General features: G+C 44.8%; 1 protein-coding gene across 1 annotated transcript; it reads left to right on the top strand.

Annotated features, from left to right (window-relative positions):
* The first annotated feature begins 1,538 nt into the window (after positions 1-1,538).
* Positions 1,539-20,080, top strand: UBE2B (ubiquitin conjugating enzyme E2 B). Its single transcript, XM_068273008.1, has 6 exons — positions 1,539-1,992; positions 5,373-5,453; positions 7,331-7,356; positions 8,768-8,857; positions 17,393-17,481; positions 19,593-20,080. The coding sequence occupies exons 1-6, from the start codon at positions 1,949-1,951 to the stop codon at positions 19,719-19,721; spliced, it is 459 nt and encodes a 152-aa protein (XP_068129109.1). The 5' UTR covers positions 1,539-1,948; the 3' UTR covers positions 19,722-20,080.
* The last annotated feature ends 5,328 nt before the right edge of the window (positions 20,081-25,408 follow it).

Genomic DNA, 25,408 nt, shown 5'->3' with positions numbered 1-25,408 from the left:
CAAGCGCAAAGTCAAATCCAACGTCTAAGTCATCTGCATCCTCCGTCTCAAGATCTTGCGGCTGTCCTGCTGAAGTAGATGGTATAGTTGGGATATAGGCAATATACTCCTTCATAGAGTCTTGTACCGCCTGTTTGATCAGGTTGGACACATCCACAGGTGTCTGCTCCGGTTCCTTTGCCATCTCTTCAAAGCAGACTCTGCCTACCGTCTTTCCAGGCATTACGTAATTGCTGCAAGCCCAGCATCTCTTGGAGGAACGCTCCCTAGACCTTGACCTTGACCTCCGTCTAGATCTTGACCTGCTTCTATCTCTTCTACGGTGTTGGGATGGGCTTCTCCTCCTGGAGCGAGATCTGGACCTCGATGACTTCTTGTCACGTTTCTTCGGCTGCCATAAACAGACAGGATGTTACTTTAGTATGCACTCTGGTGAAACACACGGGCAAGAACCTACCTTAAACCACCCCTACCTGTCAGCCCGTCGCTGGTCTGTTTTAGGTGTTACAGGATCCATAGATGCAGATGAAGCCACTGCAGGGATGAGCAGAGGAAGGATAGTGTAAGAATAAAGAAGTAAGACTGACATTGCTGCTTAATTAATACCTCTAACCTACATATATGTCACCAGAACACAGTGACCTACCATCATCACGTGTCTCTATTTCGTCCTCCATCTCGGCCGTGCGCAGTGTCAGAGTCCTCTGCAGGTAAGCCGGCCACCAGCGCGCGCCGTACGCTTAAATAGACTCCTCCCCGCTTCCTCATTCAGCCCCAATCACGGAGCGAGATGCGGAGGAAATGACGTCATACGTACGTCATGCGGCCGGAAGTCCGCATTGTGAAGCGCACGTATGCCAACGCCAGATAGGAGGACAGTGCAGCTAGACAGGAGAGGGCGGGGAGTAGGCGGAGACCAGTGGAACGCACGCCGAGACGGAGAGAGAGAGCAGGAAAAAAAGGTGAGAAGGATCCGAACACCACCAATCCTTGTTTAAAAGATAATAGTTTAAAGTGATGCATACTTCTTTGTCGGTTAGGTACTTTATACCTTTATGCTATGCACCTTGCCCCCGAAAGACCAGCAGAAAACGGGGGTCCCCTCCGAGCTAGTTTATAGCTATTTAGGGGCTTCACTAGCAGAGGCGACTAGTGGAAAAAGCCAGAGGAACCAGCAAGGTAGGGGTGAAAATATCAAAAAGTAACAATACCGAAATTGGCATCTGTGTCTTCATGGATCCCTGGGGTGAAGTGGTCGAGGACAAAAAAAAGACTGGAGAGGTGGGGCCATAGCTAAACATTTATAACATCAGGGTCCTATGGGGTAGAGGGGGCGGGACATCTACCCAAGTGTGACGACATGGAGCATAGGGAAACATTAGTAAGCAGCACCTCATAGGTCACATGGGCCAACTGGTGCATTCATGCTCTATAGAGGATGATTATAATGATAATAATCTGAGCCCGTCCCGCCCCTCCCCGCACAGACAGACGGCCGCTCGCACGCATTGTACACAAACTCCTCATCACGTGATCTGACGCAACCTTTCTCCAGGAACTTTTCGGTTGTCACTCTTGGAATGTACCATTCCATTTTTTGACGGGGTGGCTGTAGACCGAGCACGCGCCCCGTGAGGCTTTTCGCGCTATAAATGGCCGCGATTCTGAGGCCCCATAACAAATAATCGTTACTGAGCAGTGCTTCACAGCGGTGCCTTCCTGCCGCGCCGCTTTCCGGCCGAGCCGAGCGTGTTGACGTGGACACCCCTCTGTTTTGGTGACAGTGGTACGGTCCGACAGAACGTTCTATTCTGCCCTTTTTGGGGCGCCGTGAAACGTTATCGCGGCTTGTTTGTGCCAAGGCTGCACAGCTAGCAGCGGCAGCCGGGCCCCGGCCCCCCATACCAGCCCGCCGCCTATCCGCCTCTCTCTCCGTCCGCCTTCCGCAATGTCCACCCCGGCCAGGAGGAGGCTGATGCGGGACTTCAAGAGGTGAGTCGCCCACTTGCCGAACACATCATCAAACTTTCAGCGTGACGTCACTGCACCGGGCCTGAGCGTGCCGAGGCCACAGCGGCCCAGCACTGCCTTCTTCCTGCTCCTTCCTATGCACCTGGGTGCTGCCTCCACCTGCTCACAGCTGCCATGAGAGGCACATATGGCTTCCCTGAGACCAGATCTGCTTACACATCATCATTATATACATACACAGATTACACGCAGTGCAGTGTTTTTTGTGTTCATAGTAACAGCATAGCTCCCAAATGTTCCTCTTTTGGAGGGACAGTCCCTCTTTGGGAGCCCTGTCCTTCTTTCCTCATCATTTGTCCCTCTTTAAGGACTTTGGACCTCTTTCTATGTAAATATATATTTCTCTACTAAAAAAAGTGTTTGACTCTAAACTTTATTCCCATCCTTTAAATTGATATATTACTAATTTCAAAAAGTTAATATGAAGGAAAATAATCCAGTGTGATTTGAATTATAAAACCTATTTTTCTTATGAAATCTGTATGGTATGCGTGACTAGGGGTGTGATGGGGGTGTGGCTTAAGTGTCCCTCTTTCTCGTCTCAAAAAGTTGGGAGGTATGTAACAGGGTTGTATGTTGGTTGTAGTGGAAGATCTGGACTTCCCAAGCCACTCTGACCTGGCTTGTTTCTGTGTATGCACACTCTTGCCAAAACAGTCGCCTGAAATAATAGTTGATCTTTTTAGGATGAACGGTGCATGGGTACTGCTCCTGTCTGCCAAGCATGAGGTTAGCAGTAGGGTATTGCACTGTGTAAGCCATGAAGTTTTAAATCAGGATACCATTTATTGGCTAACTAAAAATGCATAAGCTTGAACAAGCTTTCGGCCTTGCAGCCTTCGTCAGGCTTACATCCTGTAAGCCTGACGAAGGCTGCAAGGCCTGTAGATCCTGTAAGGATGTAAGCCTGACGAAAGCTTGTTTATTCTTATTCATTTTTAGTTAACCAATAAATGGTAACATCCCGATTTTAAAACTTCTTGCGTTTAAGCATGAGGTTGTGAGTTTGACTCCCAGATCAGCCATGGTGAAACTGGACATAGGGTGATTGTTTAGGGTGATTGTTTAGGAATGATCTTTGTAGAGACACACACAGAAGAAAATGTATGTTCCCTTGAATGGCTATGCTAGAAAGTTGCAACACTGGTCTCTCTATTAGCAAGGAGAGAAATGTTGTGGAGTAGTAATATTGTTATTTATCAATTCGTCAGCTTAGGTTCATTTTAACAGCTGAAATATTATTATTTTTTTTCTGTAAGCTTATTAGTTTCTGAATCTGATTAGTCCCATAGTTCTTGTTCTGCCTAGGGGAATTCCACATCCTGTAGAACAAAAAATTGGTCTAAACTGTGACATGTTCATCCTCACTGTGGAATAGACAGAGCCCCAGGACCAGCCTTACCTTTTACATCCTGAGCGAAACTAGACTTTGGTGCCCACACCCATCTGATTTTGACCACCCCTGCCGAGGAAGATCAAGTAGCCAGGTAGTCCCCAAGATGTGCCTCTAGTAGTATAATTAGGTAGTCAGGTGGGAGCTAGTGTGGTTGAGGGGACTCGGCAAAAAAGTCTATAGGGATCAGTTCTCCAATCACAGCAATGTGTACACCTTGAAGCATTCTAATTGGCTGATTAGTGTGGGCATGCCATTACTACAATTTATCTGAATCCTAGAAGTTTGAGAGGGTGCTTTCCACCCTTCACATTACTGGAATTTCCCTATGGAGTGTGTTGCTGGGTCACATCAACCTTACTACTGCAATCTGATGTGCTCCCAGTATAAGTTAGTTAGTCCCTCTCAGTATAGCTAGTCAGATTTGTTTGCATAATTATGTAGCCCTCTAATATTGATAGCCATATGTGCCCCCAGGACCCCAGTATTAGGTAGCTCAATCAATATAGACAGCAGACGTGCCCCCTCTCTGTATATGTAGCCAGATGTGCCCCAGCATTAGATTCCCCCCCCCACTATAGGTAGGCAGATGTGCCACCAGTATTAATTACTTCCCTACCAGTATAGGCAACGTAGGCCCCCAGGATGGGGAGCATATGTGCCCCTGTTAGGATAGGTAGCCAGCTGTGTCCCTAGTATGAAGTGGGGTCCCCCCACCAGTATAGGTAGCCAGGTGTAACGCTACTATTAGGTATGCCCCGTATAGGGAACATATAGGCAGCTGTGCCCCCAGTGTAAGTATCTTCCCCACCCCAGCAGAGAAGGCAGAGGTGCCCCACTCCTCCCAGTATGAAATAGTTTCCCTAGGTATAGGTAGCAGCTAAGCCTCCGCATGCAGAGCAGAGGTGGAGCATGAGGGGTCCCTCAACTCCTGGTGTCCCGTCTGTGGCTTTCTATCAGTCTTGTGGGCAGTGTCCCCTCTCGCTACAGCAGCCTTGTTCCTCATGTGATGTGCTGGCAGGTCATATGAGTGATACTTGTAACCAAGGAGATGGGACACTAGACCAGTGGTTTGGCTGGTAGAGCGCTTCCATCGCTGACTATGGTGCCCTAAGTGACTACTCAGGTCAAAGGCCAACCCTGGCTAGCCTCTTTGAAAAGTACATTTATTTATAATGCATTTGACTGGGGAAAAAACTTCAGAATTCCCCTATTTGGGAACATAAAAAATAAATTAAAAAAAAACAATACTACTTACTTGCTAATAAAGAAAAGTAATCTAATAACTTGTGACAGTGAATACAGAATCGTATTTGTTACTTAGTAAAATTTGTTAGACTAAACAGTCATAGTATATTTTCATGTTACTGTATTCAGAATGAGGCCGTGTTCACATATAAAATAGAAAACGCAAGTATATTGCCTCTTTGTACTTTTTTTTTTTTTTTTTTTTTTTTCTTTTCTTCCTTCCATGGAGACTGGACACTCCCTTGGCTAATGTGGTGGTTCTTTATTCTACATCAATGTGAAGTCTAAGTAGGAGGTACCCCACAGGAGAAACAAAATCAGCCATTGGGGGGTCTAGTAGAACTGATAAGTATGAGGTTACCAGTACTCAAACTTCTCATGAGCATTTCACGTAATGCAATTCTACCGTGTGTAGACAGATTAAAACGGAGTCTTGAGCCACAGTAATGTAAAGGGCTATTGCTGGAAGAATAAATTTGCATGAAAAGGACAACTTGTTTGTGAAGCTTCAGTGCAGGCATTGAACATTTTTCATTTTTAGATTATGGTATGACTAATGGGAATGGAGTCAGCAAATGACTCCTGTGTGTAGGAATTGTTTGGGAGAGGCTTTGTACTTTGTTGCTTGGGCATTCCTGTTGTATTCTGTCTTCTTGCCTGCTTCAAGTTAAAATGACAATCCTTTATCTGTGGTTTACAGGTTACAGGAAGATCCCCCTGTTGGAGTGAGTGGTGCACCCTCTGAGAACAATATCATGGTTTGGAATGCAGTCATTTTTGGGTATGTTGGGTGGATATTTTACTGATCTGTTTGGCAGTTTTCAGTTGTTTAGAAACCAAGGCTGGACAAGTCCCAGAAGCCAGGCAGTCAAGGCCCCTTAAAGGGTACTTAAGATGGGCAGGGGAGAGAGAAATATACATACCTGAGGCTTCCTCTAGCCCCCTCCAGGCAGCTCGTTCTCTTTCCGTCATCCTGCGGCGCCTGTCCTCCAGTCGGCACGGTCCGCTGCATGCTTCCCCGTTCTGCACCTGGGCAGTCATACTATGCAGAGCACTCCTGGCTATGGGAGTGTAACTAGGCCGTACACTCAGCTGGGCCCTACAGGTGCTGTACGCCGCAGACCGGAAGACTTTCCTGGGCGAATTGATGAAAATCCAGACCGCACAGGAGGGATGGCAAGGAAGCATTTAGCCTGGGAAGGGGGGGGGGGGGGAGATGGGGCAGGAGGAAGCATTATTGAATTGAATGCACTCGGTAAAACCCCACCACCCATCCGAAACTAAAAGGACCTTTTTGCCCAACTTTCCAAAAAGTTGTCAGTATGTGTTAGAACAGGGGTGCCCACGCTTTTTTTTTTTTTTTTTTTTGACTCGCAAGCTACTTTTAAAATTCCCGAACTCGAGAGATCTACCAACATTTAAAATAGCCAGGTATAGGTGCCCCCCATATAGATAGCTAGGCATAGCCCCCCCCCCCCATATAGCTAGGTGTAGATGCATCCTATTTATAGATAGCTAGGCATAGGTGCACCCACATATAGCTAGGCATAGGTGCACCCCCCCATATAGATAGCTAGGCATAGGTGCACCCCCCCCATATAGATAGCTAGGCATAGGTGCACCCCCCCATATAGATAGCTAGGCATAGGTGCACCCCCCCATATAGATAGCTAGGCATAGGTGCACCCCCCCATATAGATAGCTAGGCATAGGTGCACCCCCCCATATAGATAGCTAGGCATAGGTGCACCCCCCCATATAGATAGGCATAGGTGCACCCCACATATAGATAGCTAGGCATAGGTGCACCCCACATATAGATAGCTAGGCATAGGTGCACCCCACATATAGATAGCTAGGCATAGGTGCACCCCACATATAGATAGCTAGGCATAGGTGCACCCCACATATAGATAGCTAGGCATAGGTGCACCCCCATATAGATAGCTAGGCATAGGTGCACCCCCCCATATAGATAGCTAGGCATAGGTGCATATAGATAGCTAGGCATAGGTGCACCCCCCCATATAGATAGCTAGGCATAGGTGCACCCCCCCCCCATATAGATAGCTAGGCATAGGTCTCCCATATACTGTCTTTAGTCCATTTTAACCTCCTTTGCTGTATCCCCGAGTGTAGCTCAGGGTTACTTTTAACCGCAATTAGCGGTAACCCCGAGCTACACTTGTGCAAAGCTTCACCTCCCTGAAATCCAGCGGCAGCAGCTAGTCTTCTGTGTCTTTCTGGGGCTCCATTACTATGCGGAGATCACCATCTGTCACATAATGCCTTAGAGCACTTTCAGCATAGAGAGGCAGCGCCCCCGTAGGGCAGGATGAGGACTTGCAGGATGCCAGGATACCAGTTGCCTGGCATCCTGCTGATCTTTCAAACATCAGTGGTGTCTGAATCACACACCTGAAACAAGCATGTGGCAAATCCAGTCAAACTTGTGTCAGACATCTGATCTGCACGCTTGTGCATGGTCTATGGCTAAAGGTTTTAGTCAGAGGATTAATAGGGCAGCCAGGCTTTTTGAACTGCAGCAGCAAGATCTTGCAAAATTAAATACTTTGATCATATTATTTTGGTCCTATTAATGCTCAACTAAATCTAGAAACTTATATTGTATTTTTTTTCCTTTTTTCTCCTTTGCAGACCTGAAGGAACGCCATTTGAAGATGGTAGGTTTCTGGAAACTTTGTTGTCCCCCCCCCCCCCTCCCCCTAAAGATATACTTGTTTAGGTGACTTGAAGAGATGGGTGTAAAGGACAAATTTGAAATTTTGTTCAGAGAACAGGTCTTCTGGGATCCTACTTGACAGTGCTTCCTTCACCCACTACTGGTGTGCCTGGCTTATGTGGCTTAGAGCCCTGTCACACCAAATAACAATTTTGGGGTGGTTTTCTTGTCTCAAAAAAATTCCTCCATTGAGTTACATTAAAATCACGGCAAAATTGCAGCGATCGTGTCTTTTTTTTTTTTTTTTTTTTCTTTTTCGCTGTGATTTTAAAATAAGTCAATGGAGATTTTTTTTTAACAAATAAGAACTATCTCAAAAACACTATTTGGTGTGACAGGGCCCTTTTTTAAGGGAAAGTGTTTTTCGTATCACCTGCTAGTAATCTGATACCTTACTGGTAGGGATGTAGTTTGTTTTGTTGTGATGCAGGAGTATGCTAATTTTCAATGCATATTTATAAAGCTTGAACATGTCCATCTCAGAACCTTTACAGCTGAAAATGTCCCTCTTCCACAGCTGCAGTGATCTCTGTTCATAGCAACCAGTAAGGGATAGAGGCTAGATCTTAATTTGGCTAGCTTTTTCGTGGCTTTGATACAGTTGACTGTGAGTGCTTGCTTAGCTACAAGAGTACAGTGGTGGTAATGGCTTAGTTCTCCAGTGGTCCATTTAGCTTCTTGGCTGTCAGAAGACCGAATATCATTGGCATTGTTTGTTCTCCAACCCCGTACCACTAAATTTAGTTGTGCCCCACACCTTTGCTATTCACATTGGGAAACTCATAAAATAAAGACATAGCTTAATGTCCCACTGCTATTTTGATGACCTTTAGCTATATTTATCCTTCAAACCTGAAATGACGCTCCCTACTCAATCTAGAAAAGCTTGTGTAAACTGAGCTACAGGGGTGGATGACAACTGGCTTAAACTAAATGTTGACAACTGAAGCTCATGTAATTGGAGGTCCGTGCTTGGCAGCAGAGCTACTCCACTTTGTCCTCACCACTGATGACAGGAAACATGGACCTTCATGGATCTCACCTTGTGCTGATATATATATTGGTTTTATTGAACTGGCCTCTGATCCTGCTTATGTAACGTGTGAAAAGGGAATGGTTCATGAGATGCAAACAATTCAGAGTTTATGTAAAATGTATGCTTATGCAAATGTGTTCATAAAATTTGCATCTCATTGACCATCTTTACAAGAGTGGGGTTTTGAACTGTCAAAGATTTGGGTTTGCTGTCTTTGGTAAGAGGGTTTAGTATTTCTGTTGTCTTTGAATTCTCGTAGAAACAGTTACTTAGTAACTAACTCTAGACTTTTTTTTTTTTTTTCCTCCTACTTTAGGTACTTTTAAACTAATTATAGAATTTTCAGAAGAGTATCCAAATAAACCTCCTACTGTTAGATTTGTGTCAAAAATGTTTCATCCAAATGGTGAGTATTTTTTAGTTTTTTTTTTTTTTTTACTTGCAGTAAACTGATTATACTGAAGAAATGTAATAAAATGGAAAGGTAATGTCCTAGAATGACTTGTATGCAGTTCTAAAAAATATCCGGGTAAAGACCCCCCTCCCCGACCACATGGAGAATCGAAGTGCCGATACAATGCACAGCACTATGATTCCAACATAGGGCGTGGGGAAGTTGCATTTTCCATCACCACAAGTGGATGTTTGCATAATCTGTATTTCTGCATTTAAAGGGATTCCGAGCACCTCTCATGGGCATGCATTTAAGACAGACTACTTCCAACAAAGTCGTGCTATGACACCTGGAGGAGCCTCTTGCAATGGCCATGCGTGACACATCCTCTTCCTGCGTCATTCAGTGATGCACTTTTCTTACAGAGAAGACAGGGGTGACCTGGAAGTTATAACCTAGCCAAGATGGCAGCTGCGAATTAGTTTTTATTCGATTTAAAAAAAAAAAAAAAAAAAAAAAAAAAAATAGGTGTAGAATGGTGATTCAGTCATCAAATGACAGAGGAGAGAACAAGCTACAGAAAGGTATGCATCTTTAACCACTTGCCGACCGTCCACAGCTGATGGGCGGCGGCAAAGTGGACGCCGAAAGGACCGCAATACGCCCATGGGCGTTGCGTCCTTTCGGCATGCCGGGGGAGCGATTGTCACTGGTGACGCGCGCTTCCCCGGCAACTGGCTCCACCTAGCCGCGACGACAACCTGCCGGCGGGTTGTTAACCCCACGATCGCAGCATGCAAAGCGTATAATACGCTTTGTAATGTATACAAAGCGTATTGTACAGGCTGCCTCCTGCCCTGGTGGTCCCAGTGTCCGAGGGACCACCGGGGCAGGCTGCAGCCACCCTAGTCTGCACCCAAGCACACTGCCCCCCCTTCTTCCCTCTGATCGCCCACAGCACCCCTCAGACCCCCTGCCCACCCCCCAGACCACTGTTTGCACCTAATCACCCATCAATCACTCCCTGTCACTATCTGTCAACTTTTTTTTTTTTTATGCCCTAAACTGCCCCCTGCTTCCTGATCACCCCCCCCCCCCCCCCCCATGTGTACTGTATGCATCTATCCCCACCTGTAATAACCCACTGATCACCCGTCAATCACCCCCTGTCACTGCTACCCATCAATCAGCCGCTAACCTGCCCCTTGCGGGCAATCTGATCACCCACCCACACCATCAGATCGCCCGCAAACCCGCTATCAGATCGCCTCCCAAGTGCATTGTTTACATCTGTTCTCTAAACACCCACTAATTACCCATCAATCACCCCCTATCACCACCTGTCACTGCTACCCATCAGATCAGACCCCTATCTGATCTGCCCCTAGGGCACCCAATCACCCGTCCACACCCTCAGAATGCCCTCAGACCCCAGCCCTGATCACCTTGCCAGTGCATGGCTTGCATCTATTCCCCCCTCTAATCACACCTTGACACCCATCAATCCCCTCCTGTCACCCCCTAGCACACCTACTCATCAGATCAGGCCCTAATTTGCCCCGTGTGGGCTCCTGATCACTCGGCCAAACCCTCAGATCCCCTTTCCGATTACCTCCCCAGTGCATTGATTGCATCTATTTTCCCCTCTAACCACCCCCTGAGACACCCATCAATCACCTCCTGTCACCCCCATCCCCAGCACTCCTATCCATCAGATCAGGCCCAATACAACCTGTCATCTAAGAGGCCACCCTGCTTATGGCCGGTTCCACAAAATTCGTCCCCTCATAGACCACCTGTCATCAAAATTTGCAGATGCTTATACCCCTGAACTCATTTTGAGGCATTTGGTTTCCAGACTACTCCTCACGGTTTTGGGCCCCTAAAATGCCAGGGCAGTATAGGAACCCCACAAGTGACCCCATTTTAGAAAGACACCCTAAGGTATTCCGTTAGGTGCATGACGAGTTCATAGAATTAATTTTTTGTCAAGTTTGTGAAAAAAAAATAAATCAATTTCCGCTAACTTTTGAAAAAAATAAAATCTTCTATGAACTCGTCATACACCTAACAGAATACCTTGGGGTGTCTTTTTCTAAAATGGGGTCACTTGTGGGGTTCCTATACTGCCCTGGCATTTTAGGGGCCCTAAACCATGAGTAGTCTAGAAACCAAATGCCTCAAAATGACCAGTGAATAGGACGTTGGGCCCCTTAGCGCACCTAGACTGCAAAGTGTCACACGTGGTATCTCTGTACTCAGAAGTAGTATAATGTGTTTTGGGGTGTATTTTTACACATACCCATTCTGGGTGGGAGAAATATCTCTGTAAATGACTAAATCTCTATCTCTATCTCTATCGTTTAGGGGGCAAAAATCAAAGAAAAAAAAAAACTAATCCTAGGTGTGTCTATGGTGCAGGGGGCGTCTTATGGACCCTTTCTCCCTAAACTACACTGCCCATCTACTACACACTGGCCTAAGCTACACTGCCCATCTATACTACACTTCACTAACTAACCCCTGCTGCTGTAACCACCTACTACACTACACTAACCAACCCCTTCTGCCACCACCAAATACACTACACTAGCTAAACCCTGATGAAACATCTCACCTGATCCTGTCGCCACGATCCTCTCCTCCCCCATCTGGCTTTCTTCATCAGAGGGCGCCCGTCATTCAGGATGCAGGTCTTCAGGGTCCAAGCTGCGGCACTCCTCTTCAGCTGCAGTCTCCTCTCTTCATCCCAGGACGTCTTGTCATGTATTGTGAACGTCTTCAGAGCCCCAGCTGCCCGCGGTCCTCTTTGCCGCAGTCTTAGCATAGACTGCAGCCTTGCGATATACATGTGCTGCCGCCGCCATCTTTCCTAGTTACGGCGTCCTCACCCGACGTCCTCCCTAGTTACAGCGTCCTTCCCCGACGTCCTCCCTAGTTACAGTGCCCTCTGCTGGTTGATCTGCGACGCACATGTGCGCGTGACGTCAGAGGCACTGTAACTAGGGAGGACGTCGGGGAGGACGCTGTAACTAGGGAGGACGTCGGGGAGGACGCTGTAACTAGGGAGGACGTCGGGGGAGGACGCTGTAACTAGGGAGGACGTCGGGGGAGGACGCTGTAACTAGGGAGGACGTCGGGGGAGGACGCTGTAACTAGGGAGGACGTCGGGGGAGGACGCCGTAACTAGGGAGGACATCGGGGGAGGACGCCGTAACTAGGAAGGATGGCGGCGGCAGCACATGTATATCGAAAGGCTGCAGTCTATATGAAGACTGCAGTGAAGAGGCGCGCGGGCAGCTGGGGCTCTGAAGACGTTCACAATGAATGACAAGACGTCCTGGGATGAAGAGCGCCAGACTAAGAGGAGAGGATCGCGGCAACAGGAGCCGGTAAGTATATTCCAGAGCCACATTTACCGCATCTTTGGAATATAAGACGCACCCACTTTTCCCCCTCATTTTTGGGGAAAAAAAGGGCGTCTTATATTCCGAAAAATACGGTAATTTTTTTTTTTTTTTTTTACACGCAATTGTCCACTTACAGAGCTTTTTCTCCCACCTAGCATGGGTATGTGTAAAAATACACCCCAAAACACATTATACTACTTCTCCTGAGTACGGCAATACCACATGTGTGGCACTTTTTTTTTTTTTTGCAGTCTAGGTGCGCTAAGGGGCCCAACGTCCTATTCACCGGTCATTTTGAGGCATATGCTTTCCAGACTACTCCTCACGTTTAGGGCCCCTAAAATGCCAGGGTAGTGTAGGAACCCCACAAGTGACCCCATTTTAGAAAGAAGACACCCCAAGGTATTCCGTTAGTAGTATGGTGAGTTCATAGAAGATTATTTTTATATTTTTTTTGTCACAAGTTAGTGGAAAATGACACTTTGTGGAAGAAGAGGAAAAAAAAAAATCTCCGCTAACTTGTGGCAAAAAATAAAATCTTCTATAAACTCACCATACTACTAATGGAATACCTTGGGGTGTCTTTTCTAAAATAGGGTCACTTGTGGGGTTCCTATACTGCCCTGGCATTTTAGGGGCCCTAAACCGTGAGGAGTAGTCTAGAAACCAAATGCCTCAAAATGACCTGTGAAATCCTAAAGGTACTCATAGGCCCCTTAGCGCAGTTAGGGTGCAAAAAAGTGCCACACATGTGGTATCGCCATACTCAGGAGAAATAGTATAATGTGTTTTGGGGTGTATTTTTACACATACCCATGCTGGGTGGGAGAAATAGCTGTGTAAATTACTATTTACAATTTGTGAAAAAAAATAAAATAAAAAAAATAGTAATTTACACAGCTATTTCTCCCACCCAGCATGGGTATGTGTAAAAATACACCCCAAAACACATTATATTCTCCTGAGTATGGCAATACCACATGTGTGGCACTTTTTTTGCAGCCTAACTGCGCTAAGGGGCCCAAAGTCCAATTGGCACCTTTAGGCTTAACGGGTGCATACAATTTAGCACCCCCCCAAAATGCCAGGACAGTAAACACATCCCACAAATGACCCCATTTTGGAAAGTAGACACTTCAAGGTATTCAGAGAGGGGCATGATGAATCCGTGGCAGATTTCATTTTTTTTTTTTTTTTTTTGTCATAAGTTAGCAGAAATGGAAATTTATTTATTTTTTTTTTTGTCTCAAAGTGTCATTTTCCGCTAACTTGTGACAAAAAATAAAATCTTCTATGAACTCACCATGCCTCTCAGTGAATACTTTGGGATGTCTTCTTTCCAAAATGGGGTCATTTGGGGGGTATTTATACTATCCTGGAATTTTAGCACCTCATGAAACATGATAGGTGGTCAGAAAAGTCGGAGATGCTTCAAAATGGGAAAATTCACTTTTTGCACCATAGTTTGTAAACGCTATAACTTTTACCCAAACCAATAAATATACACTGAATGGATTTTTTTTTTTTAATCAAAGACATGTAGCACAATAAATTTGGACAAAAAACAGAAATTTTACTTTATTTTACAAATTTTATCACAAAGTTAAAAAAAATCTTTTTTTTTTTTTTTTTTTTTTTTTTTTTTACAAAATTCATGTCTTTTTTTTGATGAATATAATAAAAAGAAACTCGCAGCAGCAATCAAATGGCTCCAAAAGAAAGCTGTATTAGTGACAAAAGGAGGGAAAATTCATTTAGATAGCAGGTTGTATAACCGAGCAATAAACCGTGAAAGCTGCAGTGGTCTGAATGGGGAAAAAGGCTCTGGTCCTTAAGGGGTAGAAAGACTGTGGTCCTCAAGTGGTTAAGTACTTTGCAGTACTGGTCAGAGTCTTAACCCCCTTGGCATTTGATCCTTTCTGGATTTTAGGGTCTAAAGGCTTTTTTTTTATTTTTGGACCTGGAAAAAAATCATGCCAGGGAGATCTGCAGCAGTTCCAGCAATTGCTCACCTCCCTGGGCTCCCATGCTGCAGTTGTGTCTCCATCCTCCGGGTGGCGCTGCAACTCTAAAGTGAAATTGCTGGCTGTCGTCATGACTACAGTCGGCGATCTCACCAGCAGGAAGCAGAGCCCCGGAGGAGAGGAAGAATGCCAGCCGACGTCTGGATCCCTAGGAGGTATGTAGAAACGCTCCCGCTGCACGCTATACTCTGCATACAGCCTCCGGTGGCTACCCCGAGCAGAGGTCGGGATTACTGCTCTTAGCTGAGGTTTTCTGACCCTAGCTCAGGATAACCGCCAAGGAGGTTAAAGGCATGCCCATGTAAGGTGGTCGGAATCCCTTTAAGGCTAGGTGGGATTTGTCCTTGTAGAGCTACCTTGCATTTACATTCATATCTGTGGAAAAACTAAGCTGCTGGCAGAACATATAAATGAAAGTTATAATAATTGGTTATTTTAGATAGGTGGGGCTCAGGCAGCACTTAGAGTGTGCAGCCTTTCAGCCCAATGATGACAAACCATTGTCCTAGGCTGGTCAATGTAACTAGATAAGGAGGGACCAAAAAATAGAACATTAAAGACCATGTAAATAGAGGAAAGGGTGGACTTAACTCCAAAGAACAATAACCGTAATGGGGCAAAAGTTTGAGCTCACCACAATGCGTTTTGCAGGTTAACTCCCACTTCATCGGGTATGTAATTAGCCTTACAGCTGGTAAAAATGAGATTAAGAGACTCCATCCAGGCTACATTAGACTGAGCAGCTTCAGAGAATCGTCCAACAGTGATGCAGAACATATTCCTTTAAAGGGAAGGTTCAGGGAGGGTGGTTGAAAAATAAAAATCAATTTCCACTTACCTGGGGCTTCCTCCAGCCCGTGGCAGGCAGGAGGTGCCCTCGCCGCCGCTCCGCAGGCTCCCGGTGACCAGAGACCACCGGGAGCCTGCGGAGCGGCGGCGAGGGCACCTCCTGCCTGCCACGGGCTGGAGGAAGCCCCAGGTAAGTGGAAATTGATTTTTATTTTTTAACCACCCTCCCTGAATCTTCCCTTTAAAGGACACCTGAAGTGAGACAGATATGGATGCTGCCATATTTATTTCTTTTTAAACAATACCAGTTGCTTAGCAGCCCAGCTGATCTATTTGGCTGCAGAAGTGTGAAGAACACCAGAAACAAGCATGTGGCTAACCTTGTCAGATCTCACAATCATGTCAAACACCTGATCTGCATATGCTCCTTCAGGGTTTATGGCTAAAAATATTAAAGGCAGAGGATCAGAAGGGTTGCCAGGCAACTAGTATTAGAAGGAATTAAATATGGCCGCCTCCATAGCCCTCTCATTACAGTTGTCCTTTGAAGCAAGAGTGGCTTGACTAGTTGGCCATTTTCTAGCAAGGTTGCCTGGAAGGTCAGTAAATTGCCACTTGTGTGCTGGGAGTCCTATACATACATTGTTTTGGTGTTATTTTTCTGCAAGCATGTACACATTGCTACAAGTGCACAGTTGATTATTAACCTTTTGAGCAACCTCCGATAATGACCCAAGTGGAAGCTTTGACATTTTTGCCAGTAGCACACAACTTTTTAGTCTATGCATTTTAGGTTTTCAGACTTGCTTATATGATCTCCAGCAGTGTCTGTAAACCTCTTACCTGGAGAAGACTAGTATATCAGGCCAAGCATCACTGGAGAGCATGTGGGATTGTTTTGTAAGACTGGATGAAAAACCTCCTGTAAAAACTGATCCGTTCTCAGTTCAAATGCATCAGTTTCTTATCCAGTGTTCTGTTGGCTACCTGTTATCTCATTACTATGCTGCCATCCATTCGAGTCCTCAGCTGCCCATACAAGTCCTCTGCATGCTAGAAATGCTGGTATACTGAACCCAGAACCCCAGCAAGAAGCAGCATGCTCCCATTTGTTTGCAAAAGGCCAATGGTAATTCTCCCATGCAGGGAAGCGAAAGGGCAGCAGAGGACCAGAGTGGACATCAAGCAGCCTAATGAGAGGACACCACCCATTCTCATTGATTGGCTAGCATTACTTCCATCGTTGCCTGCTTCGTCCAGCCAATCCAGAGAAGTCGGAAGGGTTTCAAACTTGCGTTTGCTCACCAAAACAAATCTGTTCTGAAAGGACTAATGTAAATGGCCCTATTGCTTATGTATAGGATCTAGAATTTTTTTTTTATGTATGAACGTAAATGCTTCTGGACCAGGCTGATTTAAATCTACACCCTGTTTGGGACCTGATATCCCTAACAGGGCGTAGAGTTTTAATCTTCACACCGCTCACAGTGATCGCTAGGTCAGGAGCCAATAAAATCTGCTCCTGACAGTCTCACGGCGCTCTGCTGTCATAGCGACGGCAGGGCGAGCGAGCTTCAGCGACTGCTCCGTGTGGCGTAATGAGCCCCCCCCTTTTTTTTTTTTTTTTTCTCCTCTAGCAGTCTCTGGTCTTTAACCTCCCTGGCGGTATGATTATTTCCGGATTTTAGGGTCTTTTCAACACGTTTCAGACCCTAAGATCAGAAAAAACATGGCGCCAGAATGTCTGCAGCAGCCCCTGCACTTACTCGCCTCCGGAATCCAGTGCTGCAATTTTCCCTCTGTCCTCCAGATGGGGCTGTAACCCTCTAGTGAGTAGAGATGGCCCAGCCCTGGAGAACTCATGGAGAAGCACATGATCAGTTTGATCAGCTGATAGATTTGTAAGGCTCTGATTTGCTGGTCATGATCATGTTAAACCAGGAAGTTATCACCGCAAATCAGAGGCTTATCAAACTGATAATGTGCTTCTCCATGAGTTCTCCAAGGCTGGGCGATCTCACCGGAGTGATTCAGAGCCTCCGAGGACAGGAAGGAAAATGGCTGCCTGCGTCTGGATCCCAGGGGAGGTGAGTAAAAAAACGCCCGCTGCTCTCCAATGCTCTGCATTGAGCTCCCAGCAGCTAGCCCGAGCATAGCTCAGAGTTGCCGCCAGGGAGGTTAAGGGGCCAGAGACTGCTTTTACTCAAGTGGTTCACCTGAGACTATTGCAGGTTTTTTTGTTTTTTGTTTTTTTATCCAAAATTAGTTTTATTTTTACCTGAAATAAATTGCTTATATTCAAGATTCTTTATTTTTTTTTGTAGTTTACGCTGATGGCAGCATATGTTTAGATATCCTTCAGAATCGCTGGAGCCCAACTTATGATGTTTCATCTATTTTGACATCCATTCAGGTAAACTGTTCAGCTTATTGAGCTGTTTATAGATGATGCTCCTGATTTGGAATAGATCTAACCTTGGAGGAAAAAAGCCAGCAAATAACCAACTGTATTTGAACAGACATGCTTTTGGCATTCCAGTTTTATTAAAGTTTGGGATAAGCTGCAGTAGTAGAGTAATGCTTATGTAATGTAGTTGGACAGTTTTTAGTTTACAAAATGCATCCAGAATTTTAGCTATAGGTACATATGGCGTGGTCACTAGTATCTTGGCATTGCTTGGCTAAGTACCAGGATATCTGGTTAATATGAGCAAACACAGTATCCTGGTAGCTGTGGACCAGTCTCATTCCCATTAAGCCTAACCTCTGCTGCTATCCTGTGTATAAGGCCTCTTTTTTACTGGCAGCTAAAGGCGGTGAATTTGCTGTCAGCTGCTCCCGGTCACTGGCCGGTGCTAGTGCTTGGCGCAGGTGGTGGACAGGCGGTCACCTTATGCCCTTAGTTATAGCTGAGCATGGCATTTTCAGATGCGGCATGAGACTGTTTGTTGCTGCTGGGTAACACCACTATGTGTCAAATGTGACAAGCTATTGGCTGCAATATTTTAGACACCAAATGCTATGATCCACAATATTTTACAGACAAGCCAAGGGTGCACAGCTCGTTCTTGTTAGCACCACATGTGTTACTCTGGAGGCCTGTTTAATGAGCTTAATCACCTAGTGGAAATCCCACAGCAATTCACCTTGCCATCAGTAAAGATGCAGGATTGCTGCGTCCTAGTGGACAGTGTTGCGTGCAGCGGGTTACGGGGGGAGGGGGGGGGGGGGGGCGGTTTGGGGGTTTGCGGCGGCATAGCTAGTATAGTGACCCCAGTATAGCGAATATAGTGGCCCAGTATGGCTAGTATAGGGTCTCAGTATAGCTAGTATAGTGCCCAATATAGTGCCCCAGTATGGGTAGCTAGTGCCCCCCCCCCCCCCCCCCCCCACGCCGCTACTGTTACCTTAGCGGAGCGGCTGCGTCCTCTATATTCCCTCCTCTCCTGCACGCGTATACCTGATTCCCAGCAGCGCGGCTGCTGTGATGAGCAGGAAGCAGGAGAGCGGTTCCCATAGTAATGGGGATACACATCGCCGGGACAGGAAGCCGCAGCCCTGCTTCCTGCTCATCACAGCAGGAAGCATTTAGCACTGCTGCTGTACATAAAACCCACACATTTTATCTGACTACAAAGTATGGCGACAATATATTATCTGGAAACGAAGGTGGTTTTTTTTTTTTTTTCTTCTCTATTTATTTATTTCCCCCCACTAATCACACATGCACGGGAACGCACGTGCACTAGCAGGAGCGCGTACGCGTGCAGCAGCAGCGCTGCCTGACTTATAAAAACTTCCTGGCAGTCTAGCAGGACGACTTGTCATTAAGTGGTTAAGATTTTTTTTTTTTTTTTTTTTTTTTTTATTCAGAAACGTTTCTCTTTAAAGACTACCTGTAATGCTGGGAATACACAGGTCGAGTCTGCGCCCAATCGTTTTGCCTGCTCGATTCTCTTATCTTCCACTCGGTTGTCATATATTTTTTTTTTTTTCACCTCAATGACAAATCGAGCGGCAAAACGATCAAACGGTGAACGGACATGTCGGAAATTATCTATCCAACCATCTTATCGGCTCCGAATCGAGCCGTGTATTCCCAGCATAAGGAAAAAAATGCCCCGAAGGTATACTTCCCTTGAGAGAAGCCTCGGAATAATCCACATGCTTACCCTGCCATCCTCCACTGGGCTGTTCCATCACTGACACCAGAAAGACTGTTTGCACGTGCACCATAGCACAGACCAAATTGGGCTCTGCTTTTTCTGCTGAAGCCTAAACGCGTCTGTTGCTGCGCACTACACCTGCTAGCCTTGGGGGTATTAATGCTGGAACGGCCTGGCGGAGGACAGGAGAAGATCCAGAGGGTTTCCTCTCGAGGTAAGTATTCTATATTTTTGCATTTAAAAAAAACACAGGTTTACTTTTCATTAGCAGTTAAACCTGTTACACTTGTGTCATTTCATGGCTACAGATTTATTTTAATATATGATCTGGGGTTTTTTTTTTTTTTTCTCCATTTAGTCTCTCCTTGATGAACCAAACCCCAATAGCCCTGCAAATAGTCAAGCAGCACAACTTTATCAGGAAAACAAGCGCGAGTATGAGAAGAGGGTCTCCGCCATCGTCGAGCAGAGCTGGAACGACTCATAATCAGCACTTTGTGAATCGTTTTTTTTGTTCTTTTTGTGTACAATATGAAATCATGAGAGACAGACATGGAAGTTACTACCAATGCCACACAAGCCTTCAGATTTCTCACCCATGGCAGAAGCAGAATTCTCAGTTTCCTTCATTGTTGCTCCTGTCTGGAAACTGTCAAAGCTTGTGTAACTCTAGTGTATTTTTATTGCATGTTGTGCATGGTTTAAAAATAAGTTATTGCTACATTTGTAATATATCCGGTTTGTATTTTCCTCCTCTTAAATGTATAACATTGGCATGGAGTTTCCATGAAAATACATTTTGTAAATCTACACTTTTGTTTTCCCAAAAAAATTCTGAATGCTTCAGTTTTGTGACTTTGGTTTTCTTTTTTTTTTAAATAGCAAGAGAGCACTTACATTTTTTTTTATTAATATTTTAAAGTAAGTTGTTTTAAATGAATAACTCAAAAATAGAGATGATATATCTTGGTTTCTGTCTTCCTTTTGTTTCTGGTTTCAATTTCAGGTAATTTTAGAGTGCAGTCACACTGTGTGCATTGCAGTGCTTTATAACGCAAGTTATAAACTCCCAGCAATGGTTCCCCAATCCTTGTCGCACATTGGCTTCACATTAGCTTGTTGCTTCCACGGTGCATTGGATTCCCTCATAATAACGCAAGCCAGGCGCTAAAAAAACGCATGATACGCCTGCCTTACAAATGTTGAGGAGGTGAAGGGTGCGTTCCTGGAAGATGAAAATTGTGCTGCATGTGAATCACAATCTGTGAACTTTAAGCTATGATTGAACTTCACCCCAATCGGTAGCTGATGCCCCCTTTCCCACATAAAATGTTTACCTTTCTCTTGAACAGATCATCAGGCTTGTCTTTCATTGTAGTGAAATGACTCCCACAGTGTGATGTCAGGGCCATGGCCTCGACAGTTTACGATCTGTGGACCTCACTGCATTGTGGGAAATAATGGTGGTTTCCAACTGCAAAGCAAGCCGTACCTCCCCTGCATATATATCAGTTGCTTCGTGATCTCATATAATTTTTTTTTTTTTTTTTTTTTTTTTTTTTTTTTTTTTTTTTTTACTTTCCTAGCTATAATTTTCCCCTCTTATCTTTTTTGGTGAAGTTTTTCTTATGCTGGGAATACACAATTAGTTTTTTGGCAGACTTACGGGCCAACTGATCTTCCAATTTTTTTCCATTCACTTCTATGAGAAAGTATCAAATCAGATTGGACCTGTAGGAAATTGTCTAATAATAATAATAATAATCTGAACATTTGTATAGTGCTTTGCTCCTGTCAAAGCGCTCAAGAGCTTCAGCCACTGGGACGTGCTCAAGAGGCTACCTTGCAGCGTTAGGGAGTCTTGCCTTGAACTCCCTACTGAATAGGTACTGACCCTATCCAGGATTCGAACCCTGGTCTCCAATGTCAAAGGCGGTGCCCTTAACCAGTACACTATCCAGCCACTGCTTAGCCATCCATCTGTCAAAAAAAAACTCATGGTGTATTCTCAGCATTAAGTTTAGCTGGAAAAAGTATTGGTTTGTTTTTAATTCTTTCTTCACTCTACTCTTGTAGGACTGTCCTGAGAGGCAACTATGAGTCAGGCAAAAACAGCACTAGAAATCAGGTGTCGCCATAGGCCGTAATGGGCATTTATGTTGATAGCAGCACTCGGGCAGTAATTTGGGTGCTGTCAAGAACCTGAGCACAAATTATGAAAAACTTAATTTGTCCCTGAATTGCATCTTCTGCCCACAGGCCATGGGTGCCTGAAGCTGGAATAGTAATCAACTTTGCTGGGACTTTTGCAGGAGCAGGATGAGACATTTTTTAGCTTTAATCCTGCACCCAAATTTCCTATATGTACACAGCAATTCTGTTTTTCAGTGAGTTGAAGTAAAATTTGGATTAAAAAAATGGGTACTTACCGCTGTACTAATTAGTCCAAAACCGACTTTCTCAGACTTTTGCGTAGAGGAACCTTTTTGAAATTTTTCAGATCTTTGGGAATTCCTGCATCAAAAATATCTACAACTTACAAAATGTAGCCATGAACCTCCACGTATCAAATGCAGCAATGGCCCCTTCTATAAAATGCATTAACAATGGTCCCCAATCATTTGTGTCAGTCGGCTAAAGAAGTGTGCCCCATGCACTTTCTTGTGTACTCCTAGTTACAGATTTTGGGCATTAAACAGCTTCGTAATGCACCTTGAATTAGATCTGCCATTTGCTACAGCAGTGGAGTGAGACTACTTGGTCCTACAAAAGTGGTAAAGCAACTATTTGGTCCTGCTGAAGTTGCAAAATGCTGTGGAATCCCTGATGGGTTCTGCACATCCCTGGTTGAGAACGGCAGGTCCAGAGGCTGCCTGAACACTCCTACAGCCCACTGTTCCAGCTGTTTTTTTTTTTTTAACAAATTGATAAGTAGAGATGGTCTGAAAGATTTGCTGGTGAACTTGTTCATGTGAATCAAATCTCAAACACATGAGTTTGATTTGCCCCTTATACCACATAATTGGGTTAAACTTTGACACTCTACATCAGTCAGCAGACACATGGCAGCCAATCAAATTCAATCCAAGGACCGCACTCACGTCAGAGGGTATGCTGGCGCCGGGCCCCAAGGCCATAAGTCACAGTAGTCATGAAGGAGTCCGCACACAGACTTAACGGAGCAATTCACATCAATTTATTGTCCCATCACGTGTGTAGATACATAGTCTGACCTGCATAGGCCTATGCAGGTCAGACTATGTATCTACACACGTGATGGGACAATAAATTGATGTGAATTGCTCCGTTAAGTCTGTGTGCGGACTTCTTCATGACTACTATGGCAGCTAATCAGGCTGCACTCCCTCCTGGACTCCCCCCCCCCCCCCCCCTCTTATAAAAGGCAGCAGGGTCGGCCATTTTCTCACTGCTAAGTGAGAGAAGGGAGAGACGTTGCTGGAGAGATGGGGAAAGCGTTAGTCAGCTCTTGTTAGCTTGCTTCTTGCTGAAAAGAACCCCAAAAAAGATCTTTGGAGAGCGAATGTTCTTGTGATGTTTTTTTTTTTTTGTATCCGACACTGCATATATAAAGCCCTGTCTATCGCAGATGGTCCTTGTTATACTGTGCCAGGCCCAGCACAGTCAGTGCATACCTTTCACTGCATCTGTGTGACTGCACATTGTATTATACCAGTCAGTGCACACCTTTCACTGCATCTCCCCCAATATGGACAAAACAGCCAGAGGCAGGCCACCTGGCAAATCTGTTCGAGGTTGTGATTTTGTGTGGCTCTCGACCAAAGTACAGTTTTCAGAAGGCATGTACCATCAACCCCCAAAATTGTCAGGACGTAGTTGACTATTTAACACAGAACACCTCACCTTCCTCATGGACCCGTGACATATCCTCCTCCTGCACTACCTGTTGTTTTGAAGCACTTAATGCCTCCAATTTAGGTATGCAATGTGATTTTTGACCTTCAGGGATTATAATCCTGCTCTGCATCAAATCCATAATTTTCCCTTGGACTTTAGGTGTGTATCCCACTCTGCCATACCCACCTCCAGGTGTTAGACTCCTTGAAACTTCTTTTCAATAACTTTTGTTGCCAGAAACAGTGGTAGTATTTTTTCAAGCTCGCCTGCCCATTGAAGTTTATTGCGGTTCGCCGATTCACAAACTTCAGCGGGCGTTCGTGAACCTAAAATTTGAGGTTTGGGCCATCTCTATTGATAAGAGCATCTTCAATATTCTTCTCTTGGCCCCTCCCCTACCATGTATGAGCTTGTCCATACTGGGCATGTGTGAGTCCACTGAAGTCTCAAAATAACAATCCCTGTTTATTAATAACTGCGTACAAAAACCCCCATTATCCCCACTTAAAAAGAGCAGCCTGTGATATAATTGCACCACATACACAGCCGGCATGTGTCACACAGACTGCACACATCACACACACCCACACAAACCGTCCTTATAACTCCCGGGAGTGATGGAAACACCAATATCCATCCTTTGATCAAGGGGTCTGGTGGGAAGTGTAATTTAATGGCAACTCTACAGGGCATCCACCGCACTGGTATTCACTTAGACGGCATCCACTCTGCCGCTTATGCGCTGTGTCCATTTGCCGCTCGCCGCCACCGCTGTTCGTGATATCCAGTTCCACGCTGTCTACACGCGTGTGCAGCCGTGACGTCACCACGCTGCTCTCAACCCGTGACTAGTATCACCCGCCTATCTGGGCTTCATTAGACTGTCATGTGAGCGGCACTGTCCAGTCCATTTTGTAGTCTCTACACCTCCTTCTTCACCCATGGCCACTCCCCCGGCTATACCGATTGGTCCTTCTTCGTTTCTATGACTTTAGAGAACACTATCCCCATATAGGCAGCTTGCACAGACTTCAGGCATAATTGTACGTCTTGCATGGCAGTATTAGCACACTGGCAACTCTAATAGGAAGCGAATACATAACAATAAAATTCACTCTTAACCCATTCGCGTTCCGTCGGTTTCACTTGAGCAATGTTCACCTCCCATTGATTAGCCTATAACTTTATCACTACTTATTACAATGAACTGATCTATATCTTGTTACCATATACCAATTGGGCTTTCTTTGGGGGGTACATTTTGCTAAGAGCCACTTTACTGTAAATGCATTTTAACAGGAAGAATAAGAAAAAAACTGAAAAATCATTATTTCTCAGTTTTCAGCCATTCTAGTTTTAAAATAATACATGCCTCCATAATTAAAACTCACGTATTGTATTTGCCCATATGTCCCGGTTATTACACCGTTAAAATTATGTCCCTATCACAATGTATGGCGACAGAATTTTATTTGGAAATAAAGGTGCATTTTTTCTGTTTTGCATCTATCACTATTTACAAGTTTAAAATAAAAAAAAAATAGAAATATTTCATCTTTACATTGATATTTAAAAAGTTTAGACCCTTAGGTAAATATTTACATGTTTTTTTTTTTTATTGCAATTTTTTTTTTTTTTTTTTATATTAAACATTTTATTTGGGTATTTTTGGGAGGGTGGGATGTAAACAATAGTTTTATAATGTAAATGTGTGTTTAGTTTTCTTTTTTTTACTTTTAGTTGTAGTTTTACTTTTTGGCCACAAGATGAGTTTGTTTACATGACGTCACTCTAAGCGTAACATACGCTTAGAGAGATGCATGGGGGAGGCAACAGCCAGAAAAAGCTAAGCTTCCGAGAGAAGCTGTCGCTTTTTCAGCGGGGGAGAGGAATCAGTGATCGGGAACTATAGCCCGATTCACTGATTGCCTGGCTAACGAACCACGGGTCGGAAGCGCGCATGGTTCCTGGACGTAGTTTCTACGTCCAGGAACTAAAATAGGTTAAAGACGTCCATTCCTGAATAATCTTCATATCACTGGAGGAAGGATCATACAGGAAAATTAAATACTTACCTACAGAAAATTTTCCTTTCCTGGTGCAATTCCATGGCAGCATACTATGGGTTATGGTCCCGCCCCTTAACCCCATTGGACACTATATCTATAAATGTTTCACTGACACACAGCCCACCATTCTTGTAACTATCGTCCTCCCAACTGGGTGGGATCGTATGCTGCCATGGAATTGCATCAGGAAAGGAAAATTTCCTGTATGTAAGTATTTAATTCTCCTGTT

The sequence above is a fragment of the Hyperolius riggenbachi genome, chromosome 3 (assembly GCF_040937935.1).
Source record: "Hyperolius riggenbachi isolate aHypRig1 chromosome 3, aHypRig1.pri, whole genome shotgun sequence".
Lineage (NCBI taxonomy): Eukaryota > Metazoa > Chordata > Amphibia > Anura > Hyperoliidae > Hyperolius > Hyperolius riggenbachi.
Note: the sequence above shows the minus strand (reverse complement) of the source record. Positions and strands in the feature narration are given on the sequence as shown.